Source organism: Heterodontus francisci, chromosome 9 (assembly GCF_036365525.1).
Source record: "Heterodontus francisci isolate sHetFra1 chromosome 9, sHetFra1.hap1, whole genome shotgun sequence".
Taxonomy (NCBI): Eukaryota; Metazoa; Chordata; class Chondrichthyes; order Heterodontiformes; family Heterodontidae; genus Heterodontus; species Heterodontus francisci.
In genome coordinates this window covers 16677234-16692204 of record NC_090379.1, presented here as the reverse complement: position 1 = coordinate 16692204, position 14971 = coordinate 16677234, and the positions used below count along the sequence as shown (strand labels likewise).

Sequence of the window (14971 nt, the reverse complement as noted above, 5' to 3'; positions counted from 1 at the left end):
TCCAACCAATCCCCTCCCTCCTGATTGATTCACTCCCATCCTCCCGATTGCTTCCTATCTCCCAATCACCTCCCCTTTCTCCCGATTGCTGCAACCTTAGTACCTTAGAGCAGAGAAGGTTAAAGTGAGATTTTATGGAGGTGTTCACAATTGTGAGAGGTTTTGATACGGTATATAGGGAGAAACTGTTTCCAGTGACATGGAAGTCAGTAACCAGAGGACCCAGATTTTAAAAACATGGGCAAAAAAAGCTGGGAGCGACAAGGAGAATTATTATAATCTGGAATGTGTAAGATCTCGCATTGTAATTTTCTTTGTTCTTTAGAAAATAGGCGACAAGTTTAGATAGAGGATCTGGATCGGCGCAGGCTTGGAGGGCCGAAGGGCCTGTTCCTGTGCTGTAATTTTCTTTGTTCTTTGCTCTTTATTGTAGATCTGCTATTGCAAATCTGTGGAACAAACGCACAGCACTACCTTCTAGATTGCGGCTGTAAACTCAAACTTTATTATTGACTCCCTCTATTGGCACGTTGCGCATGCTACACCAAGCATGTATGGTGGCCTCAAGTGAACAGTACACGCCATATCAAATGAACACTAAATGAACGATACACTACAGAATGAATTGCCTGAAAGAATGGTGAAAGCAAATTTAACAGTAACTTTCAAAAAGTAATTGGATATATACTTGAAAAGGTGAAATTTGCAAGGCCATGGGAAAAGAGCAGGAGAGTGGGTTTAATAGGAGATCTGAGTATGTAGTTGGCTAAGGGATATGAGGCAACAGGTAGCGGTGAACAGATACTTTTCTGACTGGGCAGAAGTAAGCAACAGTGACATACCCCCCCCCCCCCTCCCCCTAGGGGTCAGTATTTAGGACCATTGCTTTTCTTGTGTCTTAGCAAACTGGACTTGAGTATAGTGATTACAATTAGAATGTTTGCGAATGTTTCGAAACTTTCAGAATAGTCACATCACTTGTTCAGGAGGACATGGACATTCTGATGAAATGGGAAGACATAGCGGATGCAATTCAATGTGGATGAGTGTGAAGTGATGCCTTTTGGAAGGAACAACATGGAGAAATAGTATAATCTAGATGGTACTATTTTATAGAATCATAGAATGGTTGCAGCATAGAAGGAGGCCATTTGACCCATCGGGCTGAACTTTACTAGCCCTCCGGTATCGGGGATCATGGCAGGAGAGCCCTGAAAATTCTTCCAGGCCTGCCACGACCCCTGACACTGAAAAGGCCCCGCCGCATTTTTCCGGTGGCGGTGAGGCCTCGGTGTGGCCTCCCCCCCGCCACCCCCAACCCCGCCTTCATTTCAATATGTTAATAAAGATTAATGAATGCAAATAAACTCACCTTGTCCTGGCGTCCGTCCCACACCAATATTCCGGCCCCTGCCTGGAACTCCCGCGCCTTCGGAACTCCATTCAGAGGAGGGGGGAGGAGTGAAATTATCAGGGCAATAGTGGGGGGAGTGGGATAAACACTTTTTATTGGCTGTGGAGATGGTGGGAAGGGGTTGAAGGGTAAATGTGACGAGGTTGGGAATAAAGTTAATTTTCATGATATAGGCCGAAATAAAATTGGTGGGGTTGGGAAAGGGCCTCCAGCTTTAATTTTTTTTGAGAAAATGTAAAGGGACCTGGGGGTGTATATTCACAAATCCTTGAAGGTGGCAGGGCAAGTTGATAAGGCAGTTAAGAGAGCAGATGAAATTATTTGGTTTTGTAAATGGGGCACTGAATACAAAAATGAGGAAGTCATGCTAAACCTTTATCTACCTTACCTAACTCTCTGGCGAGGCTTCAGTTGAAATATTGTATATGATTCTGGGCAGCACACTTTAGGAAGGACAGTCAGCTGAGTGCCCTCCCGGTGTGCTGTGTGATTCTACGAATATATGACAAAAACACGCCTAGGCAATGAAATGAGTAATCCAGGCTCATTTTTCTCCTGGTATTTCATTCTTTAGTAGAATTTTATTACACTGTATATTATGCATTGTTCCCCTGAAGAAAAAGACTGACATTAAAACCTACAGTTAATATTGGCACAGAATTTGCCTTGGGAGATTTGTAGAATATAATGTTATGCTATGAATACAATCTCCAGTTCATTTTGTTAACTGTAGAGGAATGAAAGGCTTTTCGCATATACAAACTGGCAGTGTGCCTCTATTGCTTTCTTTAAGATTAACAGATGAAGTCCCTTTATGATGCATTTCACATTTCTGATCTAGTAGTTGCTACATGAAACTGACATTAATAAGACACTGTGCTGCATTTCCTAATCTTGATTTGTGTTATAAAAAGGATCAAGCAAGGTGATATTCGTAGATTAAATAAAGACAATGGCAAGTAGGGTTCTGTGTCAGTTTATGCAGTCTGGCAACCTGTAGCCTGCAGTGCAGCACCATATCACTGACAGTAACAATTTTTTTTAAAATCTTAAATTCTATCATGTGCTTCGCTTTTAGTTCTGACTGACTGTTTTGATGGGCAGTTTGAATTTAATTTTCCAGTCAGCTTGCTGCTGTCAGGCAAAGTTGCAAAAAGAAATATTCCATTATTCTTACATTAAAATGCACCTCATTTTGATGCATAGAGCACCCTGCTAAATTATTTAAATGATGTGTGCTTTATCACAAAGATACAGAGCAGAAACAGGCATTCGGCTCAACAGGTCTCTGCCAGTATTTATCAGCCTCCTCTTGCCCTACTTCATCCCACCCACAGTGCTGTTAGGCAGGAAATTCCAGGATTTTGATGCAGTGACGATGAAGGTGATATACGCCCGAGCCAATCTTCTCGTACGATACCAAATGTAAATAGGAAGGGATTTTATTGATCTGTGAGTGCAATGCAGAATCAAAGCTGACTAATCAGAGCAAGTTAGAGCTGACAAACTTTATTGTTAGAATAATTGGAGTAAAATCTTCCCATCCTTACTAAATGTGAAGTCTCAGGATTTGAAATAGGCCTTAACATTTTGATGGGCATTAATTCTCCAATGTGGTTGCTGCCACCATCTTCCGAAGCAACTTCAGCCCAAGTAATTATTCTATTAATAACCTCAACCACCTTACCAGGCAAACAGTTGTACTTTTAATTGCATGGCATGTTACTATAATTGTATTAAAGGGAAGTCTCCCTTGTACATTTTACAACCCATTGATTTACTTCAAACAATACAAACAAGCATGGTTATGACTAAGAGCGTAATTATTTCTGGGCTTTTCTAATGATTTATGCAACTGACCTGTATGCAATATGAGGAAATACATTATGCAGGAATTTGATGTTCTGCCATTGTATCATACGAAATGAATAGGTATAGAAATGATAGCCATCCATAGAGGATTCAGAACTACCAGGGATCCTGCATGTTACGAAATCACAACCATTAAAAACTAGTTGGGGCCAATTTTTCCTATTTGTTTTACCTGCTGAGCACTCAGTACACGGAGAAACAAACAGGATCTGTGCCCCCACAGTGCTGCCCAGGATGTTCAGCACTTCCCAAACTGATATAGCTGGCCACAGGCATGGACCTGCACTAGACAAAGTCCAAGCCTAGCTATGTTCATGAGGCAATCCTCCCACCACACTTGACTCCTTGTGCACACATGTACATACAGGCTTACACGTGCCAACACTCACGCATGCAAACAGACAGCCATGCTCACATGCACCATCACCCGCGACAGGTGCTCACACACATACAATGCACACCGACAGTCATGCATATGAGCTCACCTGCACACAGATACTCCGCGTCCATGCTCACGGCACACGCGCATGCTATCTCGCCCACGTGCTCATGAACCCTCGTAAACACAGGCAGACATGCAGTCATGCACACACGCATGGAAATCCACAGGAAACACCATGTAGGGGGATGGCTTATGTCAAGCTTTGAGTACAGTCTACGTGGGCTGGATTTTAAAGCCCCTCCGCCACCGGAAAGAGTTGGTGGTTGGTGGGGTGCAATGAAGATAAGTACGCAGGAGGTCCGCCACCGACCCTGATGGCGGCAGGCCCCATACCGAACCCGGCGGCGAGGCCTTGTAGCAGCCGCCCCACCGCTCGGCAACGGGACCCACATTAAAATGTGTAAATGACTACTTACCGTGCAGGCCGCGGCGATTCAGGCAGCACGTTGCAATCTTTATTCTGGTGGCCGACAATGCCGCGCCTTCGAATCCCTGTTAGGGGAAATGTGGCGTGACGCCTGTGGGGAGGAGGAGGAGGTTTTTTTCTCTGTGCAAGAGTGGGGAGTGGTGTTGGGATGCCTTGGATTGGTCGTGGGGGTGATGGGAAGGGGTAAAGGACAAAGGTGCTAAACTTCGGTTGGGGGGGAGGGGGGGGAGATCAAATTTTCGTTATAGGTATTCCGGGGGGGAAAGGGCAGGAATGTTGTGATATGCCATTGTGGGGGCAGGGGCGGGGGGGGGGAGGGGGAAGAATGCATGGGATGACTTGTCTATTCATTTTTTTTACACGTTAAAGTAACTGGCCCTTTAAAAATTTAAATGTTTATTTTGGGCTGCAAGCCCTTTAACAATGGCACCTGTGCATTAGTGCCAGATGCTGTTGCCGGCGATGGCTTGCCCACCCGTTCCATGTGATCGGGGGGTGGGGGGGGGAGGGTGGCGGAGCGGGCACCCCGGCCCCATTGTAATGAGCCACCGTGTTTGAAATCGCGGCAGCTCAGTGACATGGTCCCCGTGCGTGCGAGCCGCATTTTCTTTTACACCCTCCGCCTACTTCAGCATCGGAGTCTTAAAAATCAGCCCCGTGTGTGGATTCTAGTTGCTTTTGTAATAAATTTATCCTGAGGATGTGAGCATTGCCAGTAAAGTCACATTTAATTGCCTCTCACTGGTTGCCCTTAATTGTTTGCCATTAAGAATCAACCACTCGACTTATGGGTGTGCATGACTGATAAGGGACTGAAGGACACTAGTGTTACAGCAATCCAGAGGCTTAGATAGTTATTTTGTCGGCCTTTGAAAGCCTGTAAGTTACCAGAATTATTTGAATTAAATTTTACAACCTGCTGTTATGGAATTTGCACTCACGACTTGGTTGCTGGTCAAACACCATAACCACCACAGCACTGAGCCCTGTTTTCAGAGGTTGGAACGCTATTGTTTTCCATCAAAGGGGAAGATTTCCTCTCTGTTGATTATGAGCATAGTGAGTATTTTGGCAGTCTCATTTCAGCTGCATACTGTCATGGATCTATCACATATAATGGCCCTAATTCAGCACAAATCTGCACCAAGTTGGAGGTCAAAACGTGGACTGTAATGATGGCTGATAATGGAAATAGAAATCTTGCGCGAAGGTGTGACTTCCTTTGGATGCAGATGTCACTAGCAAAGCTGACATTTATTGTTCATTCCGAGTTGCCCTTGAGAAGGTTGCATCGAGCCATGTGTGATGGTGCTCCCACAGTGCTGTGAGGTAGAGAGTTCCAGAATTTTGACCTAGCCACGGTGACAGAATGCTGCTTTTTTTTCTTCTTCCTTGCGATGTTGGCGTCGCTGGCCAGGCCAGCATTTATTGCTCATCCCTAATTGCCCTTGAGAAGGTGGTGGTGAGCTGCCGCCTTAAACTGCAGCAGTCCATGTGGGGTAGGTACACCCACAGTGCTGTTAGGGAGGGAGTTCCAGGACTTTGACCCAATGACAGTGAAGGAACGACGATATAGTTCCAACTTAGGATGGTATGCAGCTTGGAGGGGAACTTGCAGGTGGTGGTGCTCCCATGTGTCTGCTGCCTTTGTCCTTCTAGGTGGTAGAGGTCACGGGTTTGGAAGGTGCTGTTGAAGGAGCTTTGGTGCGTTGCTGCAGTGCATCTTGTAGATGGTACACACTGCTGCCACTGTGCATCGGTAGTGGAGGGAGTGAATGTTTAAGGTGGTGGATGGGGTGTCAATCAAGTGGGCTGCTTTTCTGTCCAAGTCAGGATGGTGCCTCACTTGGTGGGGATCTTGAAAGTGGTTGTGTTCTTGTGCACCTGCTGCCCTTGTCCGAGATGCTGGGTTTGAGAGGTGCTGTCAGTTTGTGGGGTACTTTAAGAAGCTTTACTCACCATATAATCCATCCTGCACAAAACTAGGGACTGGCCAATGCTGATAACAGATGAATATATTGGAAAATTGATCCAATTCCCACCACTGTTATTCCTCACCTGGATAATCACAGATTCAGTCTGGGGGAAGAAAGGAACATAATTTACTGATGTTGAGGATATTTGAAACTGCATTATTTTTGTTTATATCTTAGAGGGTCAACTTGTGTGCAGTGTGTAGTCTAACTTCATATGTTGTAATTATATGGTGATGGCCCTGGCTCCACTTTTTTGCATTGTTATTGCAGCTACTGTAATATGTATGTACTTTTTTAAAATGTTAGTTTTCCCAAATAAGTAATGTCGCTTTTATTTTTGTTTTCATTTTTCTTTCCATGATCCACACAGCCAGGGAAGACAACTCTGCAACGTTCCGAGGATCTGAGTACTTCTGTTACGACCTATCCCAGAACCCTATTCAGAGCAGCAGCGATGAGATCACCTTGTCCTTCAAGACCTGGCAGCGGAACGGGCTGATCCTGCACACAGGGAAGTCAGCTGACTATGTAAACCTAGCGCTGAAAGACGGAGCAGTTTCACTAGTCATTAACCTGGGATCTGGTGCTTTTGAGGCGTTGGTTGAACCAGTAAATGGGAAGTTCAACGACAATGCCTGGCACGATGTCAAAGTGACACGCAATCTGCGACAGGTAATGGCGGAGGCGGACGCTACGCTGCTAAAGAAAAGATCAGGCAGGATGAGGAGAGATTAAATGAACTGGTCATTGTTCACATAAAAAAAAATTGCAGGTCGAAGCTAACAGATCTGTTTATTCCCCATTCCCCCACCACTTCCCCGCCAACCTTTCTCCTCCCTTGAGAGAAAAAAAAACTTTGCTAATGGTTTCTTTTGTAACCCTACAAGCTTATTTTCCTTACTTATGTTTTATTCTCGGTTTCTTTTTCTCCATTCCCAATTCAGTTTGTTCAGTGTCCTGTCCTCAGAACTCCTGGTGGCTTTTGTTTATTCAATCTTTTGTTCCCTCGGTTCTGTTGAAGTTTTGGATCTTGCTCCCCTTTTCCAGTTATTTCGGTATTCTGTGACACATTCTCTTATTTATTAATTTAGTTGATTTAACCATTTTCATTAACTTCCTAAGAGTTTTTGGGCTATAAGTTTGTATGCTGGAATGTTTGTAAACTTCAGTATTTTGTGTGGCTGGCTGTAACTTTTCTTTTGTCTGTATATGTGAGAGACTTTCTTAGCTCAGACTGGAGCACTAATTGACCTTGCGTTGACCCATTTACTTCATTCTTTGCTTCCTTAAGCAGACATCTCTGTCAGGGGCCATCACTTTTCTTGATGGCTTTGGAAGACTGAATTCTCCTGTTAATAATAACTTCACCCAGTAAAGGTCCCAGGACTAGTGATTCTGATATGTCTTCTGCAGGAGCGCATCAAGAAATCAAGCCCGTTTCTTATTACTGCATGGCAGTATTGCTGTTGAACTTAAACGGAGAGTCAGTACTTGTGTTTCCTTCCAGTGGTTAAATGTAGGGTATTCTTCTTGTCTTCCTTGAGTGTCTCTAATAATATGTTGGATGTTGTGTTACCTTTCCAAAAATACTCGGTACAGTAAGAAAGAGGGATTGTCATTTGCTTTCAAGTAACTAGGACCTTCTTTCATGGGAGTATAGCGCTGACATAAAATAGGTCTTAACATTTTTAAAAAGAACCCCCCACTAAGATTCATATTGGATGCACATTGAAGATGACTCAGTGACAGTACTAATAAGCAACACTAGTTTTAGGATCTAGGATCCAAAATAAAGTTTGGCTTGTGGTAACGGTAATGTTTGTGACCAAGTGTACGAAGTAAGCTTACTTTCCTTTTTTTTTTGAAAAAAGAGGTCACTGTGTCACTTTCTTAAACATTTAAGTAATTTTGAAGAAAAGAGCTGTTGAGAACTTTTTTACTCGTTTTTTGGTCTGCTTTGGTCCTGTAGAATTTCTTTGCATCTTCTCTATATGTCGATGACATGCTTTAAAAAAAACTAACACTAATCATTCATGGAATGTGTCATTTTACTAACCGTTACCTAACCAACTAATGTACTAACACCCTAAATATCATCATGTTTTATTTTAAGTAACAATCGTTCTGTTCACAATTTTTAATTTCCTTTCTTCCCCTTTTCCGCAAAGCACTCAGGCATTGGACACGCTATGGTAAACAAACTACATTGTCTGGTAGATATCATTCTTATTGTCTCTTTTTTTGGGTTTGCCGTGTGTTCCCTTCTTCCCACCCTCCTTTTTTTTTTGTTCATTGTAGACACCATTACAATGAGGAAACGGGGTTGGTATTTCACCGCTTACTTCAGTCACTTTTTTCTCTTTTCCCCCATTCCTTTTTTTCTTCCCACCACAACTAGTTTGTTTTGTTTCTTTTCCAATTTTTATTTTCTTTTTTTTCTCTTTACTCTACCAAATACTTAGTTCAGACCATTTTAGGGCCTTTAGCCTAAAGAGCGAGCCTCTGCATCTCTTGGCAGTGGCTGTAGGCTAACTGGCAGGAGCTCAGACATCCCAAGATTGGGCTCTGCCAGTTTGTTTCTGTACATAGTGCATGGCATGACCAAATTCAAACTTCAGTGTGACCGGAAAAAAAACCAGTACAATCAAACTCCATTCAACATCTTGCCTTCTAACCTATTACCACTAACACGTCTCTTGTTAACTTCCTCCTCCTCTTCCCTACTCACCTTCCCTTCCCCATCACACACATACCACCCCCCCCGCCCCCCCATGTGTTTATCTGCATGCAAGTGAAAGCAATGCTGCTGTCGTTTACCTTCGTGTTCCATGGCTTTTCTTTTTGCATGAGAGTGTCAAGTTTTGACACATGCATGGTTTCTTTTGGGTTCTTTTTGTTTTGTTTTTCTTTTCATTTCTTTAAGTTTATTTTAAGAAAGAGGTGATGCAGCTGCTCACAGTGATGAAGTTGGTGACTTTTTCATGGTTGAGCTTTGACTCATGTCATGCGCATTCATGCTGTGGACGGTAAGAGCTCTCTCCTGATGCATGCTTGTCAGTGTTCAAATGGTAAAGCGGGAAAAAAGTTTTAAAAAAAAATCAAAGACTGATCTTCGAATTCTCCCACTCAAGTTTTTTTAAAGAAAAAATTGGCGTAAAAGTAGATGGTTCCATTTTCTTGTCTGGATTACCCTGCACCGTCATCCAACCCCTTTAAAAAAAAAAGTTTAGAACAATTCAAGTTGAAATCATTCATGGATTACCAGTGAGATTAACCTACAAGCATGGGAAAACTAGACGAAAGAATCTCCTACTACAACAATGCTGATGTTCAAACACAGACCAGAAAATGGGACTTCCGAGTATTAACTCAAGAATTAGGTTCAAAACGTAAACCTGAAATAAGCAGAAAAAGAGATTATAAACCCAGGCAGGCGCCAGGCAGCACAATGTGTAAAGGTCACTGTTGGCCGTTTTTTTTCATTATATCCTTTGAATAGGTCACCATTTCGGTGGATGGCATCCTCACTACCACAGGTTATACCCAAGAAGACTACACCATGCTGGGATCTGATGACTTTTTCTACGTTGGTGGAAGTCCTAGTACAGCAGATCTGCCCGGCTCCCCTGTCAGCAACAACTTTATGGGATGTCTCAGAGAGGTAGGGTCGGTTGATTCCATTTGTTGTGTGCTTATAGCTTTGATAGTCACATATTACATTGAATTTAGAGCACAGAGACAGGCCATTCCACCCCAAGCCAGAATTTATGCTCCACACCAGCCTCCTTCCAACCTACCTCATCTAATACAATGAACATGCCCTTCTGTTCCTTTCGTTCCCATGTATCTGTCTAGATTCCTCTTAAATGCATCAATGCTATTGGTTCTTAACTACTCCATGTGGTAGCAAGTTCCATATTCTAACCACTCTCTGGGTAAAGACGTTTCCCTGAATTTGTTATTAGAATTATCAGTGACTATCTTATATTTATGACCCTGTGTTTTGGGTCTATATCTACCCTTCATCCCCTTCATAATTTTGAGGACCTCTATTAGGTCACCTGTCAACTTTCTCTTTTCTAGAGAAAGGAGCTCCAGCCTGCTCCATCTGTCCTGATTGTTATAACCTCTCAGTTTTGGTGTCATCCTTGTGAATCTTGTTTGCACCTTCTCCATAACAGTGTATTAAATGATTGGGGGGGTGCGGTTTGGTGCAAATGGGAAGAGATGTGTGAAAGGAATAAGGGGCTAACATCATGAGGAGAGGGATGATACGCTGGGTTATTGTGCTGCATTTTGCACCATGGAGCTGTTTTGCTCCCATCCATGCTAAGATTGACTGGTGGTAAATTTGGCACTGGTTTCGTTTGTAAAGGTTCTGATACCATACAAGAAATTGGACTTCATTTTGCCGCGTCTACTTTGATGCAAAAAACAATATCAGACTGATACAAAAGCTAAGTGCAAAGTTGCTATTGAATCTGTTTTCGCCACCCTTTCGGGCAATGCTTTCCAGATCTTATGTAGGTACTTGTGGGGAGGGAAGATTGCATCATTAGTGGTATGAAATTCTCAAGAAAGGTACAGGAGTGATAAGGGTCGAAGTGTGGTTTGCAGAAAGAGCTCATTAACTCACCTATTGTCAAGGTTTCTTATTATTCATTACCGACTGACAAAGAGAGCAAAGAAATAAATTATAACCACACCAAACATGTATAGACTATTGTCAAGAGATTCATTCAAAATTGTGTGTATTAATACATGATTTGAGGCACAAGTTTTGGAGAACCATTCCAAAGTGATATATTTATGTCCTTACACATACAAACCTGACTAGACAGATCAAAAAGAAGTCAACTAACTTGTTTTTTGCATTGTTTTTCTTCCCTGAGTAGAAATGGTTCATTGCAATGCTAATAAATTGAATTTAACAGAAGTATGTGACAACAACAGTGAATTAAACTAAAAACAAACTTCTTTATTCAATAGGTGTAAGGTTCTGATTTTTTTTGCTCCCAGTGGGAGTCTCACGCTCCGGGAGGGTATAATCAAAGAATTAAGCATGCACAATTTACTAATAATTAATTTAACTGGTTAGAAAATCAGTGCATGTCTGAATTTTCAATGTATGCTTCAAAGGAGTGAAGTTCCCAGCTGAAAGTGTGAAACTGGTATATTACCTCATACATAAAAGGGGCATTTTAACGCTGTCCACCTGGTGAAAACCAGTCAGGTAGACAATTAATATTGTGGTGGCTTACCCACTGATATCCTGTTCCCTTCTCACAGTCTCCTATTTTAACCTGCTCACCTGAGCAAGTGGGATGGAACGCATGCCAAAAAGCAGCAGGATCCTTTTTTAAATATGCAGACTGTCATTTTAACAATAGTTTGAGTGGGAAACTATTTTGGCTTTCCCGCCAGGTGAAGTTAGAGGAAAGAAGAGTCAGGACCGGAAGAGGCTCATGAGGAACGAGAGTGCAAATTCAGGCCACCAATGCCCTGGATTTCCCTTCTACCCCAATCTCCCAATCTCCCCCCACCCCGCAACATTGCTGGGGCTCCCTGAGAGCCCCTTCCTGCAACTTACCGGAGTGCCAGAAACCCTTCCTATTGTCCCCAGTGTCAATCTCCTGCTGCTCGACATTGAACCCCCAGCTGCTCATTTGCCAGAGTCTATTGTTCTATATACAAACTGCGTAAGCTCACACAAGTCTTAAAATTGGAGCTAGACCATTTAGGAATTAAATTGGGAAGAACTATTTTCACACAAAGTGTAGCGGAAATCTGGAACGTGCTCCCCCAAAAAGCTGTGGCTGTTGGGAGTCAATTCAAGACCACACTTGATGCATTTTGTTCGGCGTGTGAAGGGATATGGAGTAATGGCTGGTAAATGGAGTTGAGGGACAGATCAGCTATGATCTAATAGAATTATTTGCGGGTCCAGGTACACAGATCATTAAATTGTCAAAATGCCTTTAGAATGCTGGCCTTTCTATCCAGAAGAAGGGTCACTGACCTGAAACGTTAACTCTGCTTCTCTCTCCACAGATGCTGCCAGACCTGCTGAGTATTTCCAGCATTTCTTGTTTTTATTTATATCCAGAGGACTAGAACACAAGGGATGAGAAGTCATGCAACAGCTATACAAAGCTCTGGTTAGACCACATTAGAGTACTGTGAGCTGTTTTTGGCACCACATATTAGGAAGGATATACTGACCTTGAAGGGAGTACAACGTAGATTTACCAGCATGATAACCTGGACTCCAGAGGTTAAATGGCGAGGAGATATTACACAAAGTCGGGTTGTATTTCCTGGAATTTAGAAAATTAAGGGGTGAAATAGAAGATATTACCTGACAGGATAGAGAGAGGGAAACTGCTCCTGCTGGTTAGGGCATCCAGCACTTGGGGGCATAGCCTAAAAATTACAGCCAGGCCTTTCAGGAGTGGAGTTAGGAAACACTTCTTCGTGCAAAGGGTAGTAGATGTTTGGAACTTGCTTCCACAAATGGAAGTTGATTCTGGGTCAATTGTTAATTTTAAATCTGCGATTGATGCATTTCTGTTAACTGAAGCTATTAAGGAATATGGGGAAGAGGCATGTGTATGGAGTTAGGTCACAAATTGGCCACAATCGTATTGAATGGTGTGGAACAAGCTAAAAGGCCTACTCCTGTTCCTTTATTCCTAATAGGGCAGGGTGGCTGAATGGTATACTCTTGTTCCTTGCAATGGTAAGGCTACACTCTCTGCCTTGTTGCAGACAAGATCTGTGTTATTACCAGATATTTCCTGTTATTACCAGAGTATGAGTAGAAAGTTGGGCAATATTTAAGCTAATGGGTGCCTGAGAGCTGTTGCAATATAATAAATGGTGCTGAGAGATATCTGAGACTCACATTGTAATTTGCTTTCAAAATGGCTCTTGGTTGTTACCTCTGGGTATCATCACAGTCAATACATTTTTTTTCCTTGTGTCATTTCAAGTGAGTCTGAAGGGAATTAAGACAGTAACTTGACAGACGATAGAGAAAAAAAAAGATTGGAAAATATTTGGAGACACTAAAATGGCATGAGACAAGCTTGAGAACGATAATGTTAGGCGGGCTGGACTTTGCAACATGATTATGTTTTCTAAAATTGTGATTTTAAAACGTTTAAGATGGAGTCTGGAAGACCAGGTGACCACATATCTGCTGTTCTAAAGGACAAGACAGATAGAAAACTTTTTTTTGAAAAAGAGGCTGCAGTGGTAACACCTGAAGGACTACGGGTTTCGTCCTCCCAGACTTTCGGGTCATAAAACACGCAGTCAGTGGTTCTGAAGATGCAAATGTACCAAGCAACTATTAACATCTAGGAACAATGGAAGGCCCAGGTGTCTCTGTGAAACCAGACTTCTGGACTCTGCATATTGGAGTCCAGATAAATTTAACAGATTTTCTGAAGGCAGACCAGGCTGTAAGAGACAAAACCAGAGGTTGAGATTTCAAGGCAGGCTGTAATAAGGGAACCTGGCAGTTACAGCCTGAGAACAGGCTATAAGGGAGACAACCAGCAGTTGCAGCCTCAAGAAAGAGGGAGAGGGGACACCTACACTTGGAAGCCTGACATAGTAAAAGGCTGCAAAAAATTGAACCTGTTTTGAAAGTTGAAGCTTGTGGAGAAGCAGAAAGCCAGCAGGATCACCAAGAATCACCTTATTCATGGACGTCCAGGCCAGAGAAGTGAGCAAAGAGGACATTGATTTTTGAAAAGGTCTGGGAGATCCAACCCATTGCAACTGGAAGGAGTTTGGGACTTTTAACCACAAAGGATTTCACCATCAAAAAAGGACTGTGTACTGTATAAGTGGTGTGAGGCTTTCAACTGTTTTACTGAGTAATCTGGAGTATCACCTACTAAGAAAGTACTATGTCGTTAATGGGGATATCTTTTAGTTTAGTTGTTATAATGTGAAATCTAGTCGTGTAATTCTTTAAATTGATTTGGGGTTCATATCTCATATTTTTCATATTAATGGTCTCACTGAGGTTGTAACAACAATAATTTAAGACTAGAACAATTCTGTGAATTTAATTATTCACACTTGCAAAGTGAGTTTCCACATGGAAATGTGGAAATGTAGATAGAAGCTTAAGTCATAGTGTCTCTTTCTATTGAAACCAACCATGGCCAATATGTCTTTGAATATTTTTCTTTTGTATCTTAACCTGTAACTGTTCTACTATTGTTGCTGTGTGGATCCTCATCATGTAACAGGTTAGCAGAGCAATTAAGAATGCTAATAAAGCACTGGAATTTATTTTTATGGGGTATAGAATTCAAAATTAGTGAAGTTATGTTAGACTTGCATATGCAAACAGAAAATTTACAACACAGAAGGAGGCCATTTGGCCCATTGTGTCTATGCCAGCTGAAAAGGTTATCCAGCCTAATCCCACTTTCCAGTGCTTGGTCCATAGCCCTGTAGGTTACAGCACCTCAGTTACATATCCAAGTACTTTTTCAGTACAATGAAGGTTCTTGCCTCTACCACCCTTTCAGGCAGTGAGTACCAGACCCCCACCACCCTCGAAGTGAAAAAATCTTCTCCTTAACTCCCTTCTAATCCTTCTGCCAATTACTTTAAATCTATGCCCCCTTGTTATTAACTTTTCTGCTAAGGGAAATAGGCCCTTCCTATCCACTCTTACTAGGCACTTCATAATTTTATACACCTCAACTAAATCGCCCCTCAGCCTCCTCTGTTCCAAAGAAAAGAACCCTAGCATATCCAATCTTTCCTCGTAGCTCAAATTCTGCATTCCTAGAAACATCTTTGTAAACCTCCTC

General features: G+C 42.4%; 1 protein-coding gene across 1 annotated transcript in view; it reads left to right on the top strand.

The window, feature by feature from the left end:
* The window catches only part of LOC137373311 (neurexin-3-like), an 883651-nt gene that overhangs the window by 524328 nt on the left and 344352 nt on the right, over nucleotides 1–14971 (top strand). Inside the window, exons 4-5 of the mRNA XM_068038134.1 lie at nucleotides 6502–6803; nucleotides 9631–9792. Coding sequence (XP_067894235.1) covers nucleotides 6502–6803; nucleotides 9631–9792 — 464 coding nt within the window. The remainder of the gene's footprint in view (nucleotides 1–6501; nucleotides 6804–9630; nucleotides 9793–14971) is intronic.